This window comes from Idiotropiscis lumnitzeri, chromosome 1 (assembly GCF_059441095.1).
Source record: "Idiotropiscis lumnitzeri isolate Australia: NSW breed Sydney's pygmy pipehorse chromosome 1, RoL_Ilum_1.0, whole genome shotgun sequence".
NCBI classification, from domain to species: domain Eukaryota; kingdom Metazoa; phylum Chordata; class Actinopteri; order Syngnathiformes; family Syngnathidae; genus Idiotropiscis; species Idiotropiscis lumnitzeri.
The window spans coordinates 2114007-2133822 of record NC_142391.1 but is presented as its reverse complement, the minus strand read 5'-3'; the positions used below and the strand labels follow the sequence as shown (position 1 = coordinate 2133822).

At 45.9% G+C, this 19816-nt stretch overlaps 1 protein-coding gene across 1 annotated transcript; it reads left to right on the top strand.

Moving 5' to 3' along the window:
* Positions 1-573: 573 nt before the first annotated feature.
* Positions 574-19624, top strand: tulp4b (TUB like protein 4b). The gene is made up of 16 exons (XM_088310154.1): positions 574-672; positions 1180-1384; positions 2002-2271; positions 3176-3304; positions 4418-4579; positions 6540-6720; positions 6882-6989; positions 7619-7776; positions 8240-8464; positions 9190-9424; positions 11558-11681; positions 12609-12753; positions 13639-13732; positions 14057-14200; positions 14399-17574; positions 18066-19624. The coding sequence occupies exons 2-16, from the start codon at positions 1367-1369 to the stop codon at positions 18180-18182; spliced, it is 5286 nt and encodes a 1761-aa protein (XP_088166280.1). The 5' UTR covers positions 574-672; positions 1180-1366; the 3' UTR covers positions 18183-19624.
* The last annotated feature ends 192 nt before the right edge of the window (positions 19625-19816 follow it).

Below are 19816 nucleotides of genomic sequence, written 5' to 3'. Positions count from 1 at the left end.
TAAAAATACAACACTGGGATATATTATGACATCAATGTGAAGAATAATTGAGAAAGAGCGAGCAAGCGACGGAGAGACCTTGGCCTTGATCGCTCACCACTGACAAAACTTGAGTTCCTCCATTTTGTCAAGTTGACAGTGAAGTCAGTCAATATCGGGATCAACAACAAAAAATTGAGACTCTGGATAACAGCACTGAAATAGTCCAAAACTATATGAAAAAAAAGTGAACTTATCCAGTCCAGTGGGATACTTTGGCTGTCTTTGCTTTAAAATTTCTATCCATCAGAGGTTGCTAGTTTGGTGGGAAAAAAAGAATCTCTTTCTCCTTCCGTAAACCGAACTCCCATTAAAAATGTGATAAAATTAGATTTAACCACGTAAAGCCGGCCCTACAAGCCCCCCAGCCGAATTTTCTCAACACCTCTAGACTCAACTAAGGCCGACTTTCAATTCGGCGAGCACTGTACGCGTCGAATCAACCTGCCTGATGGCACAACGACCCCAAAACCCCTCACCCTCGCCCCCTCCCATCGAAAGTGCGCAAACGGAAGGGGCGGGGCGGGGCGGGGGGGGCGGGGCGGGGCGGGGGGGGCGGGGGGTGCAGCGACTGCAAAGCGACAAGCTCGCTGCAGCCAGCCAGCACCTGGACCAGCATCACCAGTACCACCGGTACGTACGAATGCATCGAGCTTGTCCTTAAAATGATTTTTCCTTTATTGAACCTAAAAGGCGCTCGTCTTTTCTTTTTTTTTTGCTGCGTAAGCGTATGCCGCTGTTTTTCACCCTCACTCACTCAAAACATGAATGCAATCCCATGATATATGTTGCTGCATGTATGAGGTGGAGAAACTGATCATCTGCATGTGAGGCATTCATTCAGCGGTGTGACGATGTCAGAATGGGGATGCACAGGCTCTGTTAGTCGGCATGGAGACAAAAAAATAAATAAAATAAAAAGAATAGTCGGCATGGAGACGGGCCAATTCTGTCAATGCGGGGTTGCGGTTGCATAGAGACACATTTATATAAAGACATTGTTAAAAAAAAAAAAAAAAAATGCGACTCAAGGTTGATGATGCGGAATGATGATTATTCATTATCCTCAGGGCCGGATTGATTTTTTTTGGGGTTTTGTTTGAACCCCCTTGATCTGAAAATAAGTATCCATTGCAACAGGAGCGAGATCGGGGATGGGCCAGTGGCGTCAAACTCGGAGCTGAATGGTCACCAAGCCCCGTGAGTGACCAAGTTAAGAGTGGAAAGAAAGCGCGAAAGGCAGCAGATCGCCCGTCAGCGTCCACCTCGAGGGCTTTTCATCTGAATGGAAACATGGACGCCTTCCGCGGAGGCTTTTTGACTCAACATGTCCACAAGCGATGAGGTACGTGATTGGCACCTTATTCTGCGAGCATCGTCGCCGCATAGTCGGGCAAATTGAAGCCCCCCCCCAAAAGAAAACAACTAAAATCCGCATCGGGTTTCAAATTAGGATTTGAATCCGTGGCCCTTGTTTAACACCCTCATTTGAAACTAAGCTTTATTTGAAATCCTCATTTGAAACCCTACCCTGGACTTCAAAGCTCAATTGAAATCTTAACCCTTGTCTAGAAACCCCAAATTTGGCTTCAAAGACTAAATCCAAACCAGAACCACTGTACGAAAGCCTCCTTTGAAAACCTAATCCGAGTTTGACATCACAGACATTGTCTTCAAACCCGACCCATTGCTTGAAGCCGTGATTTGAAACCCTAACACCAGTTTGAAACAAACTTGAAACCCTGACCAAGGCTTCCCCCTCAAATTGAAATTCTAACCACTGTTTGAAACCCCGACCCCCTATTTTGAGTGGCATACCGTAACTTCAAACCCCAATTTCACACCCTAAACTCGACTCCCTACCTGGGACGCTCAATTTTGGAGCCAATTGTAGCGTGTACCTAATGAAGTGTCCAGTGAGGCTGGCCTTAACCCGCATTCGGGCGACGTGTCTCCGTGCAGCCCGGCCACTCAGTAGGGATGTTGGCGGCCGTGGAACACGGTCCCATCCTGTGCAGCGACTCCAACATCCTGTGCCTGTCGTGGAAGGGCCGCGTGCCCAAGAGCGAGAAGGACAAGCCCGTGTGCCGCCGGCGCTACTACGAGGAGGGATGGCTGGCCACGGGCAACGGCCGCGGCGTGGTGGGCGTCACCTTCACCTCCAGCCACTGCCGTCGGGACAGGAGCACGCCGCAGAGGATCAACTTCAATCTCAGGGGACACAACAGCGAGGTACAAAGGACGGCCGCTCGACGCCTTACCATGAATGCCAAACGCTACCGAATGACGTGTTCCATTTGACAAGGGCACCAAATAGGCTAGCGCCAGCGACGATGACGAGTGTGACATGACAATCATAAGAAATGAATAAAAAGGCATCGCAGCGAACGAGCGATGGAAAACAGGCAAAGTGCGACGATAACCATAGACTAGGACATAGAACGTAAGGGTAGCGAATGAAATCAAATGGACGAAACCAAAGAGGGGGCACCAAATGAGCAAAAGAGTACCAAATGGAACACAAAAATTATAAATGAACAGGAAGGCTAAAAAAAATTCAAAAAACTGAACAAGTGGGTACCATAGCAACAAAACGGCAGCAAAAAGAACAAAATTGATGCTCACCATAGAACATGAATGCAAAAGATTAGTACCGAATGAAAAAGAAAATGAAAATAACCATAAAAGTGATGGAAAAGTGTGATAACCATAGAACAGGAACAGAAGGCGACCAAATGAACAACCAGCAGTGGTGGGCGGTCAAGGCCTGCAAAAGCTTCTCTGCTGGCCTAACAGAATCAAGAAATCATGATCAGATTCGTCACATTGATGTCATATTATACCCGAGTGTCGAATTTTTAGGTGGGAGTTTTTATCCAATCAGAATTCAGCGAGCTCGTGCGGTACCAAATGATGAAAAAGTGTGACGCTAACCATAGCGCAGGAAATGAACAAAAAGGTTCCAGTCATGCCACCGACGAAACGCGTGTCAATAACCATAGAACGGGAAAAGGGTACCAAACCCGGGACCGGGAAATGACATCATCTCATCCACTGATTGGAGCAAGCAGATGCTAACCTAAATAGCATGTAGCTCACAAGCAAAAAGTCGACGTGTGCGACATTTGTGTCGCAGGTTGTGCTGGTGCGCTGGAACGAACCGTTCCAGAAGTTGGCCACGTGTGACATGGAAGGAGGAATTTTCGTGTGGATTCAATACGAGGGAAGATGGTCAGTGGAGCTGGTCAACGACAGAGGAGCCCAAGTAAGTCTTTTTGCCGTTGAGCGTGGCGTCAACTTGAACCAGAGAGCGAGAATGCGTGCAACTTTCTAGTCTGTTGACACAAGGTCAATATTTTTGCTTCAGGCCGACACTTCCCACCATGAATGTTGACTAAAATCAATTCCTACGTAAGCACGTGCAACTCGTTTGGTGCGGTACTCTAATTTCAATGCAAATGACACAAAAGATCAGTTCCTACGCAATCCTTTTTTCAAGCAAAAGTTCCACCGCCATGGGTCAGCTTTCTCATCTGGTCCACTTCCACCATGAATGTTGACTATAGTCAATTTCTGTGTAACCATGAGTCAATTCGTTGGTACGGTACTCTAATTTCAATGCAAATATTGAAAAAAAAAAAATCAATTCCTGCCCAACCCTTTCTGAACTTTTTGCTCCAAACCAAAGTTCCACCACTACGGGCCAACTTTCTACTCTGGTCCACTTTCACCATGAATGTTGACTAAAGTCAATTCCTACATAACCATGTGTCAACTCTTTGGTGAGATACTCTAATTTCAATGCAAAAAAAATAAAATAAATAAAAATAAATCAATTCCTACCCAACCCCTTTCTGAACTTTTTGCTCCAAACAAAAGTTCTACCGCTATGGGGCAATTTTGTAGTCTGGTCCACTTCCACCATGAATGTTGACTAAAGTCAATTCCTACATAACCACGTGTCAATTCTTTGGTGCGATATTCAAATTTCAATGCAAATACCAAAAAAAATATATAGATTCCTACACAACCCCTTTTGGGTCCAGACACAAAAGTTCCACCGCTATGAGGAAAGTTTCTAGTCTGGTCCACTTTCAACAGAAAAGTTGACTAGAGGTCAGAGTGTGTCAACTTTTCTATCCGATATTCCACTTACACTTTTAATATTTTTCCACCCTCATCAACAATATTGACAAAATCTTTTTGGTTGAATATTCCACTTCCACTACATCCATCAAAAGTCAAATTCGACAAAACCATTTTGTTCCGTGACTGACCTCATCAATGTTGACAAAACGTCAATTCCGCTTCGAACCAAGCGTCAACTTTTTGTCTCACATTGCAACGTCACTCGCGACCGTTGCGACGTGTGCCGCAGGTGAGCGACTTCACGTGGTCCCACGACGGCACTCAGGCTCTCATCGCCTATCGCGACGGTTTCGTGCTGGTGGGCTCGGTCAGCGGCCAGCGGCACTGGTCCTCGGAGATCAACCTGGAGAGCAAGATCACGTGTGGCATCTGGACGCCCGACGACCAGCAGGTACACACAACGCAAACGTGACTGAAATGCTCTCCCACATACGACTTCTACTGCGCTCTCACTAAACGACTGGAATAGTCCCACGTGCACTTTTGCGAGTATCTCACAAAAATTGAAGAGCTCTCTCTCCGGCAAACACACACTGAAATGCTTTTTCACACACACATCTAAAACGCTCTCACACATACATGCTGCGACTGAAATGCTGTCAAGCTGACACTATTAATGAAACGCTCACATGCATCCGACTCAAAATGCTCTCACACATAAACACTACTATTGAAACACTCTCACACTACTTCTGGAAGCCCTCTCACATTTTACCAAAATGCGCTCACACAGACCACTTCAGAAAATGCCCTCTCACACTACTACCGAAACCACACATATGACAGAAATGCTCTCACAGGCACACAGTACTACTCCAACGCTCTCATATATTATGTGTGAGAGGGGTGAACTCTGATTGAATATATAAGTTCACCAACGTGGTGTCCGTGGGCACCAGGTAGCTCCAAAGAACCACCAATAGCCTGCGGGCGCTTCTAAAAATAACTCACCAGTGATGGGACATTGCGATTTTCTAGAAATGTGATACAAGTCATCGATTAAAAGTGCGTGCAAAGAATGGTAGCGATTTATAGAAATAATGTGCATATTTGTATTTATTTTTATAGACAGTTTTAGATACTATTGGTTTTGTAATTATTGTGAGAAATAATTAACACGATCAGCGTCTTCACGTAAATGAATGTTATTGATAACGAAGGTCGTCGCTAACAAATTGATTGAAAATTATTTCAAATTAGCCTATCGAATACCGTGAACCCTCGGTTATCGCGGTTAATGGGGACCGAGACCACCCGCGAAAACTGAAAATCCGCGAAGTAGCGGCGAACCTTCAAAAGTGCTTAAAAAAAAAATAATAATAATTATATATATATATATATATATATATATTTCGGACGAAAATATATATATATATATATATATATATATATATATATATATGGGTAGAGAGAGAGAGAGTGAAATTCATGTTATAACAAAAAAAAAAAATTATTATTAAAACTTATTTTTTTATTCCCCAGCCATTATTTTCGTATTTATTCAATTACTTCTTTTTGTATTTATTTAATTACTTCGACTTTTACCTGCTGGTACGCCGTCCGGTATGCCCTGTGAATGTTATGACCCTCCAGCAGAGCTGGAGGATTGAGCAGGACTCTCCAAACGCAGACACGGGAAAAAAGGTGGTGATACAAAAATATTTATTATAATCACAATATAGTCAGTGTAATCAGCGCGTCTCGCAGCAGCTGACGGCATGGCGCGAGACGATCACTGGAGGAACACCCACACAGCTGAAAAAACAAAAACACACGCGGCATGACAGGCACGGATCATGACAGTGAAATGAAAGGTGGCATTCTTCATTTATTTATTTATTCATTCATAACTGACAGCCTCGCGCCCCGCCCGTGCCCGGGGAAGGTGCTCCTCTTCGGCTTACTGTGACACACGCCCGCCCTCCTCCTGCGGAGCTTCCATTCGGTTAAACTTAGGGGCCGCTTGACACCGCCCGTGCCCGGGGAAGGTGCTCCTCTACAGCTTAACTGCCACGCGCGCCGGCCGGAGCTCTGGTACGGTCCGAACCGCGCGAAACGTCGCCACCAATCGTGTCTGGGGGAACTTGCTCTTCTTCGTATACTCTCTTCTTCTTCCACTCTCCTCTTCGGCCATCTAACCGCTCCAGCGGCCCCTCGTGCCGCTCGGCGAAACTACAATGCCCCCGAATATTTTTTAGACCCGCGAAGCACTGAAGCCGCGAAACGTGAAGCGCGAAGTAGCGAGGGTTCACTGTACTCGGCAACTTGACCTGCCTCACGTTTCATGGCAGACATTTTTGCATCAAACAATTATTATATATTCTATTGCCAACCTCGGAGACGCGTTTCAGGTGTTGTTCGGAACGGCCGACGGCCAGGTGATCGTGATGGACTGCCACGGCCGCATGCTGGCGCACGTGCTTCTGCACGAATCCGACGGCATCGTGGGCATGTCCTGGAACTGCCCCGACTTCCTGGTGGAGGACAGCACCGAGAGCGATACCGATTCCGACGACAACTTCCTGCCTTTAGGTAACCCACCCTTAGCGCTTGACGTCGGTCGACTTAGTGAAGCAGCATGTGGCTTCATTCTAAGTTGTATTTATGTAAAGCGATTGTATTTGTAATCATGCAGCGGTCGCGTTTTGCTAGCGGAATGATTAACGTTGAGTGTGGCTTGATGTTGTGTTTAGTGCGGCGAGTCAAACCTTTGTTGACGGTCACCTTCTTATCGGGAGAAATCAGCTTGATGAGCAACTACGACGACCTGTCCCCCGCCGTCATTCGTTCTGGTTTGAAAGGTGCGACCACATTGGAGCTCGACGGAATCAAAGCATTTGAGGCGAACTCACTTTTTCCACAACTTGTGTCTTTCCGACCTTATTCCAAAATATAGTGGGACCTTTGAAATACAAGCTGTTGTTTGGCCCGTTTCTTTTTTTTTTTTTACTCCCCCTCAACTCACTTCCCAATAAGCAGCAGTTTGACGCATGTGTGCTGATTGTCTTAATTTGTGTTGTACTGCCACCTGGTGGCCAACGTGGGAACAGCACGACGAATTGAATTGAAGCATTAAATCATCCCTTACATTCTGTTTGATTAACTCGTATAAATGTAATGTGAACAATTTAAACGTTTTCTTCTTTGCCACTCCTTTTTTGAAAATGTCTCTTCGAAGTCTTTGGTCGTCAATCGCAATTTCCTTTGCACTTTCATTCCTTTGAATGCAGAAAGACATTTCCCCCCCACATTGTTCATCTCACCATATTTTATTCGTTTAATCGTGATCGTGTAGGAAAAATGTATTTTGAATCAATTTTGTAGTAAGGCTGGAACATAAAATGTGGAAAAAAGGAAGCACTGTGATAACTTTCACTCAATATTTCACATAGGACTGGTTGCAAGAGTTTGTTTCTTCCGTCGTTTCTAGACGTGGAGGCGCAGTGGTGCTCCCAGGGCGACCTCCTGGCGGTGGCCGGGATGGAGAGACACGGGCAACCGTCCGAAGCCGGCGCCACCCGGAACGCTCTGGTTAAGTTCTACAACGTGCAAGGGGAGCACATCTACACTTTGGAAACGCCTGCGCAGGTACCAAAGTTGGGAAAGTACTTCCTTTTAGCTAGCTAGTTTCTTTTTTTTCGGACGACATGATTTGTACGCCGACACTAAAAAGTGGGGCTAATCAAAACAGCAGCACCTACTGGTCGGGAGCGGAACTGTAGCTGAACGCAAAGGAAATTGTAGGACTTCCAGTTTATTCAAACTATGACTGCAAATTATTTTTGTGATAGATTTCAACTGGCTAACATGATTTGTTTAGAATTCAGTGACTGGTTGGCACATTTTGGTTTCAAACACAGTGCTGAACAGACGCAAGTTATAACATGACCACTTTAATGAGGCTGGATGTGTCTTTTTAAGCACGCCCACGCACGATATCGTAAAAGATGACTCGAGCTATCTCTCTCTCTCTCTCCCCTCCCCCTCTCTCAACTCTATAAGTGACATGAGGGGATATTGGCAGTGATCTGAAATGCTTCTTTGGTTTCAGAGGCCCATCACCACCATCTGCTGGGGCCACCGGGACTCGCGCCTGTTTCTGGCATGCGGTCCCGCCCTGTACGTGGTGCGCGTGGAGCACCGCGTGGCCAGCCTACAGCTGCTGTGCCAACAAGGCATCGCCAGCGCCTTACGGGAGGAGAAGGACGTGGGCAAGCTCAACATGCCCTCGCTGCTCTGCTCTTACGTCACCACCGCCTTCATCCCCACCATCAAGGTACCTGTGCCTGACAACCGCACAATGAGGACATTGCACTTTGGCCATGTATGTGGCTCACAGCGGCGGGCCGTGCATTTTACAGTGAAGTCCTACTTAGTCCGATTTGAATAAACTGCCCTTTTATTACCATCATTTATGAGAAATAATATACAGAAAGACACTCATGCACTACTGAGTGAGTGTTGGACGAGCTCGCTTCTCTCGAAAGGTCCTTCTTGAAAATGGCCTCGCAAGTGTATCTGCAATTAAATCCACACTTTTCCCTCCTTCGGCCATTGTGGTTTAATAAAAAATCCAGATTATATTTTAGATTTTCAAACGGTCACCCGTTACGACTTTCTGTTGTGTTGATTCCGCATAGCGCTGCCCCCTCACGAGTGAGTATCCAATCACAAGACGCGTTCATCACCTTCCATGTAAGGCCAGCAAGAAGGCCTTACTGTCATCAACTCGCGATCTGATTGGCTATCGCAACTGTCTGTCAACTGTAAAAGCCCCCTTGAGACACAGAACAGACGCCTGCACGATTTCATCTGAAGGACTCGGACGAATAGTGCATGCTACTGGCCGGAATCATGAAATCTGCCTGGCAACACGACCTCGCTGAATTCTGATTGGATAAAAACGAACTAAAAATAAAACACTAGGATATAATATGACATATGTGAAGAATATGATCCTGATTTCTTGATTGGCGGCTCATGTCGTGTTTTTTGCCGTAGCCCCCGATTCCGGACCCCAACAACATCCGAGATTTTGTCAGCTACCCCACGACGGGCAACGAGCGGCTGCACTGCACCATGAAGCGGGCGGAGGACACCCCTGAGGCGGGCGGCCCGTGCTACACGCTCTACCTGGAGTATCTGGGAGGGCTGGTGCCCATCCTGAAAGGCCGGCGCATCAGCAAATTGAGGCCCGAGTTTGTCATCATGGATCCCAAAACTGACAGCAAAGCGGGTGAGTTGGGTGCACGTCACTAAAAGCACATTGGAGTGACTATCTTTGCTTTTTCAGAAGTTGAAATGATTTCAAATTCACTACTTGTGTTGGATTTGTTTAGAACAGGGGTGGGCAAACTTTTGGATTGGCGGGCCACAATGGGTTCTAAAATTTGGCAGAGGGGCCAGACCAGGAGCAGATGGATGGAGTGTTTTGGTAACCTCACCTCATCGGAGAAAATAAAATAATTTAATTTGAAATGAAGGTGAACAAAAGCATGGCAACAATATATGTCTTTGAAAAACCACAGTATTTCGAAAATAAAACATTAACAAGGTTTATTCATTTAAATTTTTTCAAGTTCGGCGGGCCGGATTAAAACATTTAAACGGGCCGCCTGTGGCCCCTGGGCCATAGTTTGCCCACGCCTGGTTTAGAAGAATGAAATAATCATAGCACGATGTGCAGATGTAACATGACACACACTTCCGACACTTGAAAACCATTTGGGTAAAAAAAATAAAAAAATAACCCAATTATGGGTCAAAAACGGACAGACTGCGACTTGGGCCAATTTGACCAGACTTTTTTTTTGTTTGTTTTGTACAAGAAATCCCCCAAAATTGGATCATATTGACCCAAGTAGTGAAGGGTCATATTTGGCTTGTTTTTAACATAACATGCTTCACACTAAAAGAAGTTGGGTCAAAAATAAAATAACCCAAATTGGGTCAAAAAGGGACAGACCCAACTTTATGGGTTATTCATGCAACCCAAAAAGTGAGGACAAATGAATAATCCACCAGACAAACCTTTTTGATTTTTTTAAAATAAATAAATACAAAAATTGGTATTATGATGGTACATAAAAAAAATAAGCTATGTCCAAATAAAAAAAAAAAAAAAGGGGTTTTGTGTTGTGCCGGCAACACCTGGGAAGGTTCACCACTGTTTTTTTTTTTTCCGTTTGAGGAGAATATTTCTCACTTTGGCGTGCGAGAGCACTAAAGCTTTCGAAAATGGCTTTGTCACCCCTTTTCGGATTTCCCCCTGTTCTTGAATTTCCTTGAATCGTGACATTTGGTCGCAACTTTTTGAGATCTTTTGGACGACTACATTTTGTCAAACTGACGACTGTTGAAGTGATTTCTTGATTGAACAGGCCTGGAGCGAATCAGACTTGGGTGTGGTAAGGGAAATTAACTTAGCTGTCCCCCCCCCCAAAAAAAACCGATTACCCAGTTCATTTATGATTTAACACGCAGGGCAATTAATAACTTTATTATTTTAAATTTATTATTATTATTAATAAATATATATATATTAGGGCTGTCAAAATTAAAATATTTACTTAAGATTAATTTTTTTAAAATTCCCACGATTAAATATTTAAACTCAGTTTTATTGATTTCAAAAATGCAATGCAATTGCATATCTTGCAAAGCCAAATTCATTGTACCATATTAGCTGCCCATTTTTAGCGCATCGTCTCAAAACCAAACACCCTGCGTAAGTTACTGCTGGGCCTTGCAAAGCCACACTGCTGGAGTGTGCCGCTTACAACTAAATGCGCTCCAGTTTTGAGAATTGTTTCGAAGAAAAATACCTGTAAAGATGTCTCCATTTAGATCGTATTCAAGGATCAAAGAAAACTATTAGAACAGTTTTTGATTTAAAATACACTTCATATTGGGTTATTTTATAGTAATTACAATATATTATTTGAGTAAATACTTCACAAAAAATAGTCATAGAGAAAATGCGATTAATCGCAATAATTACAGTTTTTTTTTGCAATTAATAAGTTAAAAAATGAGAGAGCGAGAACATAGAATATAATATAAAATAACATATATATAATATAATATTCAGATTAAATCTCACTTCGTGCCAAGTACAAATAATAAGGAATGTGACGCGGTCGCGCCTGGTTGCCCGGCAACCGTACAGCATGCCAAAGCAAGGCCGAGTGAACACTTTGAATTGTCAGCTCGGCGCAACCAAAGCGAAAGAATAAAAAATGGTGTGGCTCAGCGTTTGAAAGGCTAAGCACGTTCTTCTCTTCACAGTTCTTGTCACTGACCTTGCGCTGCCTTAGCCCCCCCTCCACCTCACCCTCACCTCACCCGTGTTCTGGTGTTCCCCCTTTAGAGGAGGTGTGCGTCAACCCAATGATCTCGTACGCCGACAGCTGCAACTGCTCCGACTCCAGCGACGTGGAGCTGAGCGACGAATGGGTTGGCAAGAAGTCGCCCAAGTTCTCGCGGGGAAACAGGTGAGCCTAACGACCAAGCACACATTCATGCGCTGTAACCCCGCCCCCAAATTATTTACAATGGCCTATGTTAATAGTTTGAACCATAAAGAAACCTCAAACAATGATCAGAATGCCATTTCAAACTCAGCTTGCAACATTACTCTTATAAAAAAATAAAAATAAATAGACAAACAGCAATTCGACCTTATGTAAGCTCCGCTAGTTTGACAATGCTAACATTTATAGGAAAACTGACTTGATTCAAATGATCAGGATTGGGGCTGCACGATATTGGAAAAAACTGACATTGCGATTTTTGGGGAGGCGGCGATGTACATTGCGATATTGAAACTAGAAAAATTTTCGTAGAGCATCGTGTAGCGTGCTACTTTTATGAAACAAAACAAAAGTTTCTGTGTCCCCCCCGCCCCCAAAAAAAGGAACATCGCACGTCCTACGATGTGACTATTGCGCATGCGCACATCGCAATCGCGATGTTCATACGGCATGTCGTGCAGGCCTAATCAGGATCGTCATCAGGCTTCTGCTGAGCTTTCTGATGAGCTGATCATTTTGAGTTAGGCGTGTTGGAGGAGGGACACATCTAAAACATGCGGGATAGTAGCCGACGAGGACCGGACTTGCAGCAACGCGAAAGGCACAAAATGAACAAATCCTTGTGTTAAACTAACAGCAGAAAAGAGAACGTTGACGGCGCCAAAAAAAAAAAAAAATCACCTGAAAATCACACTTATCTGCGTATATTTGTGTTATTTCCTACCTCAAATCATCTCATTTCTAAGCCATTTATTATGAATCTGGCTTAATACTCAAGTGTTATTATTTTCTTTCAAGAGTTGCAAATCCTTGCTCTTCACCAACGTCGCAAACCCCAGAGCGAGTAACAAGTTTTGATGGCAAAGTGGCATAATTTTTGCTCTTTAGAATGAACTTGGAAACACGCAAATCTCCTAAACTGTCCCGCGCCCACCACGAGGGCCAGCGGTCACCACGGTTACCATCCAGGAAGCCTCCGGTTCGATCCCCCAGCCTGACGCGCCGGGAGTTTTCCATGGACGGACTCACCGAGGTACCACACACGCTAACTGGCCGCACATTGCACACCACGGCAAATCGTTATTTTTGGGGGGCGGCGGGGGCTTCAGTTCATGACTGAGTTCTGTCCTGAATAGGCACGACTCTATTAAGAAACAACACATTTTTAGGAAACCAAAATTATAGAGAAAAGTATCTGAGGGGATTTATTTTTCCCATCAGTCTTTTTTAACAGGTAAAAATGCATGCTCTATTGGGTTTGAGTCTGAGAGTGACTAGGCTACATACAACACCCATTGTAGGCGTATGGAAGCTACATGCGACACACTATGAGGCAGTGGTGGGCGGGCAAGGCCTGCAAGGCCTTCACTGCTGGCCAAACAAAACCAAGAGATCACAATCATATTCTTCACATTGATGCCATATTGTATCCTAGTCTTGTATTTTTAAGTGAGAGTTTTTATCCAATCAGAATTCACCGAGCTCGCGTTGCCAGGCAGATTTCACAATACCAGTATTCGGCCGAGGAAATGGTTCACTATGTGTTCGGACTGTTTTAGGGGCGGTACTTTCCGCTCAAGTCTCCTCTTAAGCATGTAAAATGGCTGAGATTGACTTGACCAGCCAGAAACCGTCCACGTCTTACCCCCTCTGATGTTTTGGCACAGTTTTTTGATCCGGTGTCTTTGTTTCCAAATTTGTACGTGCCATAGGTCAGAACTATAAAACAGTCTCAGGAAAAAAAACAATTGAGAGTGACTATATATTTTTACAATTCATTTCACACTATTTGTGACCTCAAAGACCGTCAGGACTGTCGTGAACCGAGGTCTCCTTGTACAGGATATTTAGCATTATTTATTGTTATTTCTTTTTAATTTTCTTTTTAAAGATTGTCTTCTAACACTGTGCCCTGCAGCACAATTACTTGGCTCAGGTCACATCCAACATCTGGGGGACCAAGTTCAAAATTGTGGGACTGGCTTCGTTCTTGCCCGCCAATCTCGGTGCAGGTACGTATTGCAAAAGACCTTTTCCTTAAAGCTTTGATCGAACCAGGACTTTAGTCGGTCTTCTTTTAGGAACTGAGCGGAGCAGGCAAGTGCAACAGTGACAGTTGGAAAAGTGCAAATTATGATTCGTACCCAGACGTTCAACTTTGCTATACTTGTTAACGGAGTAGAGAGCACACGGCAGTTGTATGACCATCCCCCCCCCCAAAAAAAACAGCAAATGGGACTTAGCGCATAGCGTGGCTATCGAGCGACTTCGCACAATATGGCTGAATCAACGAGTTAGCCAACGTGATCAAGTGTTGACGCGTTTGTGTGTTTCAGTCATCTACAAGACAAGTTTGCTTCATTTGCAACCGCGACAGATGACCATTTACCTGCCGGAGGTGCGCAAGATATCGCATGACTTCATGAGCCTGCCCGTGTTCAACCCCAACGTGTTTAGCGAGGACGAGGATGACTTGCCAGGTTTATCACGTATCAACACCTGATATCTCTTCGATGTGCTAAGAGCAGAGATGGCAAAAGAACTCACACTCTGAACTTAAGTAGAAGTACAGTAGATACTTGTGTGAAAAAGTATTGATTCAACTCGTAAAAATTCATGAGAGAAGCAAAGTTCTTGTATTTGGTCACTTACGCTAACAGTCTTCTCCCCCTGTGAAGTGATGGGCTCATCGTCGGGAGACAACCCGCCTTGCACCGTCAACATTCCCATCGCTCCTATCCACAGCCCAGCTCAGGCCATGTCACCCACTCAGAGCATCGGCCTGGTTCAGTCTCTCCTGGCCAATCAGAACATTCAGCTTGATGTTCTCACCAACCCCACGACCAATGCAGCAGCGGCGGCGGCCGCAGCGGCAGTCGCATCTGTCTCCGTCCCAGCTTCCGACCACAGCCAAGACCCACCGGTTGCCGCACCGTATCCTGTTCCGGCCAGATACCCAAACCCCGGACAGGTCATCTTCAACAGGCTGGAGATGGGTCCGCTTCTCCCCGGTACGCTCCCTCCTCCACCACCGCCTCACCATCTCCCGCCCCAGCCTCGGGCGCAGCCACCTCGGCAACAGCCGCTGCAATCCAGGCAGCAGCAGCAACCGCCGCAGATCCAGCAGCAGCAACGCCATCATCTTCAGCAGCTTCACCAGCAGCAGCACCAGGTCCAGCAGCACCAACAGATGCCACAGAACCCCCCGCCGGTGGCAGGGGCCCACCAGTTTCAGCAGCAGCAACAGATCCAGCAGCAGCAGCAACAAATGCAGATGCAGCACGAACAAATGCAACAGCAGCAGCAGCAGATGCAGCAACAGCAGCAGCAGATCCGCCAGCAGATTCAGGAGATGAGACAGCAACAGCAGCAGCTCCAGCAGCAGCACCAGCAGATCCAGCAGCAGCACCAACAAATGCAGAGGCAGCATCAGCAAATGCAGCAGCAGCTGAAGATGCAAATGACGCTGCCCCCGGCACCCACCGGCTACCCCACCATTTCCCTACAGCAGATACACCTCCTGCCTCCACTTCCTCCACCGCCCACCACCGAGCCCAGACTGGATCGAGAGCACATGCTGAAGCCAAGCCTGCCCCGGACTTTACCCCCTTCCTTTAGTACCAGAGATGGTGGATCTGTGGAGATTCAGGTGAGGAGGGTGAATCCTCCTCCTCCGTACCCGGGTACGGTGGCATCTGCGGCGGCCACAGCGGAAGCGACAGCCCAAACACTGGTCACAAACTGCGACAGCCCCAGCATCCTGGCTCCGGACGCGTGCCTGAAGAAAGACGACTTTTTGCTTCAGCCCGTGACCCTACAGTACCCGACGCCTCTAGGGTATGAAAGGATCACGACGTTCGACAGCAGCGGTAATGTGGAGGAAGTCTGCCGGCCCCGAAGGCGCCTCATCCGCAACCAAAATGCATACACTGCCCACGGCTCGGCCACGTTGAAGGTAACCTCCTCGGAGAATAAAAAAATTAACCTTCCCTACAGCTCGGCAACACTCAGCCGTCTGTCAGTCCCACGGTACTCTATACCGAGCGGCGACCCTCCCCCTTATCCTGATCCGGCCAATCAACTCCCAGCTACCCTTGCGCCTCCACCACAGAGATTGGAAAACAGTCTGATTCATGCCACTCTGCGCCGCGACCGCCGCGATATGACACTCAAAGTTCCTGCCATGATGGACAGCTCCAGGACGCTTCCCACCAAGGCCAAGATGAATAGCGCGTTGGGTTTGAGCTACCAACAGAGGTTGCCCACAGCATTGTACACGTGCACGCAGTGCAGCAGCAACAGCAGTAGCACCAGTGTTAGCGTTAGCGGCGGTGGGACATCCAGTAGCGGGATTGCGGGTGGCACAGTGGTCAGGCAAGACTTCCCCCCAGGCAAAGGAGCACACCATAGCACAATCATTGTGCACTCGAAAAGTGCCTCCCAGTCATCCTATAGTCTCCTTGGTTCCATGGACACCAGCCGGGACAGAACCGTGTACGTCAATTCCGCTTTCACAGAGGATGAGACACTGAGCCAACACTGTCACCTGGACAAATCCGTCCGGCAGATGACCCTCGGTGACGTCGGCCTCACAGCAAAACGTCCTCCGCCTTACCAGTGGGACGCCTCTGGCGCGGAAGAATTCTGGCTTGCCCCAGAGCAAACAATCCTGGCTCCCCCGCCGCCCCCTCACAAACCCCCGCCTCTCATCCTCGGCCAGGCCCAGCACTTGGATGTGACGCGGCTACCGTTCGTCCTTACAGCTAAGACACCGTCCAATCCCGGCACGAGCACCCTCACGCTGCCATCAGGCTACCAGATATCACTCTCTCCCTTCCCTCCTGCTGTGGGCCATAGTAGACCGCCCATGCACACCTTACAGAACCCCCCACCGCAATGCGCTCCAAGCGACGTGGTTCTTCCTGTTCCGTTTGCTCAGCAGGACTCCAATTTGGTTTTATCAACAGGGTACGCCACAAGTCTGGCAAACTTGGCCTGCTGCACCCTGCCCCCCATGTACCCCGGGGCCAGCTCCTGCGCTGGGCTTCAACTGCACGCTGTCAACCTGCATCCCTGGAACCCATACCCCTGTCCGCCACCCATGCAGGACCCTCCCGCACCACCTCTTCCAACCAAAACTCATCAGATATTAGAGAAGCCCATTCTTTCGCCACCCCCTCCAACGGCACCACCTCCGCCACCCCCTCTGCCTCCTCCACCACCACCCTCGGAGCTACCGGCCTCTAAATGCGCCACAGAGGATCTGGCAGAGTCTGGCACCAGCTTTCCTGAGCCATCATCTCTCAACGAAAGCCCTGTGACGCAGGAGTCGGATCGGTTCAACAAAAAAAGCCGCAAGAGACTGGACAGCCGAGCCGAGGAGGCCAACATGTCCTCGGTGACTCGAAAGGATGGCCGCACGCTGTCGGATTTCAACTCTCTGATCGCCAGCCCACGCCTGGGCGGCAGAGAAAAGAAGAAGCCCAAGGGACCCCGAGAGCAACTCAACAGAACCAAGAAGATGAGCCGTGCTGCCAACGAATTCCAGGACAGCTCGGAGAGTGAGCCGGAGCTTTTTATTAGCGGTGACGAACTGATGAACCAGAACCAGAGCGGCAAGAAGAGCTGGAAGAACAAGCGTAGCCTTCGCATGGCCAATGAGCTGGAGGAGATCAAGTGCCGCAAGGCCAATGAACGTGAGGACCGCAGTTTGGGCAGTCAGGGATTCGTCTATGTGATGGCCAACAAGCAGCCTCTGTGGAACGAAGCCACGCAGGTCTACCAGCTGGACTTTGGAGGACGGGTCACGCAGGAATCGGCTAAAAACTTTCAGATTGAGCTGGATGGCCGACAGGTAATTTCATGGATGGATGCAAGTCATAGCGGCTAGAATATTTTTTTTACACCTCCGCCTCATGGTCCAGAGATCCAGGTTTTATTCTCCCTTGACCGGGTACGAGGGTATTCCGCTTTCCTTCCATATTCCAAACGTCCATGTGAGGTTAACTGAAGACTCGAATTCTACCAGAGGTATGAATCTGAGTGTGAAGAGTCTTCAACGAACCTCACATGCAAATTTTGGCGATTTGAGGAAAGCAGGAGTACAAGGAGAATGGAGATTCAAACTTGGATCTCCAGACTTTGTGGGAGTCCGCTAACCACTAAATCATTGTGCTGCCAACTAGGTCAGCTGTTTTGAAAAGTATATTTGTGGAAGATTTCACAGAAGAGCCACATGCTTGACCCGATTTATTTTGAAAGTTGTAAACGTTTACAGGTGGTGTCATTTGCTTATTTATTTCCATCCTGATAATTCTTGTTCTTAAAATAAAAAAATTAATTTAGGTGATGCAGTTCGGACGCATTGACGGGAACGCCTACATCCTGGATTTCCAGTATCCCTTCTCGGCGGTGCAGGCGTTTGCCGTGGCCTTGGCCAACGTGACTCAACGGCTGAAGTGAAACGTTTGCGCGTTCTCATGCACAAAGTATCGATCACGAAGCTCTTTGGGCCATTTATCGCCATGTCACATTCTCACACTTATGACATGAGCACTTTGGCCCAGTCGGATGAATGTTTGAGATATTCTTTCAAAAAGAGCCTCCCACGAATAAGCTACATTTGAACTAAGCGCACTTTCTGTATGGAATTCGAATAAAGTGGAATTATCAAGAGTTATTACAAATTCCTCACGGAGATGCAATGACATGGTTTTGGGGATCTTTCGAAAGACTGTGAAGATTTATCAAGATTGCAAATATATGAAGTACATTTTTTTTGGTGTTTAACCATTGTCCACACACACTATGACGAATGTATTAACAAGAGTAAGAGTTTGCATATTTTTTTTTTATCCATATTACTTCTATGAAATGGTCTCATTAGCGGAATGAGGAAATTGTAATGATTCGTTTTTTGGGGGGCCTGAACATGCTCAAATATATATATATTTTTTTTTAAAGCGTGTGTATCTTGATGGAATTAAGTAGCTGTAAAGCCCACTTAAAAGCAATTATCTGGCCCCTGATGATTTTATTTTGTGAAACCAATTGACCAAATAAAACGGAGTAAATTCAACACATTTAAAAAATTTTTTTTAGCACAAATAAGCCCCAACCGAATGCATGTATCCGAGGCGTTATATTGCCAAGGTTTTTTAAATTGTTTTTTCATTATTCCATGTAAAAAAAATTGTCACCGCTTTAATTTGAATAATTTCTAACCATTCATGTAAAAAAAAAAAAAAAAAAAAGTCCAAAACCAAGAAGCTGCTTTGTGTTGTCATTTTAGGCGGGGTGTTTGTGACGCTACTTGAAATATTCAATTTGAATGTGTCAGTCAGTGCTAATTTTGTGCTACCAACCGCAAAATAAGATCACATGCTGCAGTATTTTTTTTTTCAGTACAGTGTTCCCCCTTGTAACCTTTGCCCCCCCACCCCCCAAAGGTTCATAATGACTATAGATGGCACACAATGGCGGCAAAGCACTTTTCTTTTAGACAAAAAAAAAATACAAATAATTAATCTGCAAATAGACAAATACGTGGGGGAACACTGTACAGTTTTGAGTCATACGTTTATACTTTTGCATTGATAAAGGTTTATTGATTATGTCAGCATGGGAACATTGCAATAGGATTCAACATCAGATAATCATTAAACTGTTTGATCGGGTGCTAATGTACAAAGAAACTAATGTGTTCGTCATCTCTAAACAGTTCCGTTGAATGTCAAACTGCTCTATAGCGTTTTCTGTGACTGTGATCTGCAATATTGATTTATGATATAATGTAAGTTTTTGTTCATCTCTTAATTTGTGTTAAAAAAAAAAAAAAAAAAGCAAATATGAGACATGACCATAGATTTACATTTGACATGGACCCATAGATGAGACAACTACAAATAAAAAAGTAAAAAGATTTATTCCAAACAATTCACGTACCACTTTGTCTTATTTAATTTCCAAATCGAAATGGAGCGTTCCAAACCTTCCATTCCAAAAGGGAAATGCTTATATGTTTGCTTTTATGTTCAGGAATTAAGTATTTTCGACAAAATGTTTTTCTTTGTAATTTCTGCAATGAATTTAACTTC

Bases quoted from the DNA above. Each gene is read 5' to 3' on its own strand.
- tulp4b (XM_088310154.1), top strand. The intron at 7,777-8,239 runs GTACCAAAGTTG...CTTTGGTTTCAG, and splicing joins CTTTGGAAACGCCTGCGCAG to AGGCCCATCACCACCATCTG. The intron at 12,754-13,638 runs GTACCACACACG...TGTGCCCTGCAG, and splicing joins CCATGGACGGACTCACCGAG to CACAATTACTTGGCTCAGGT.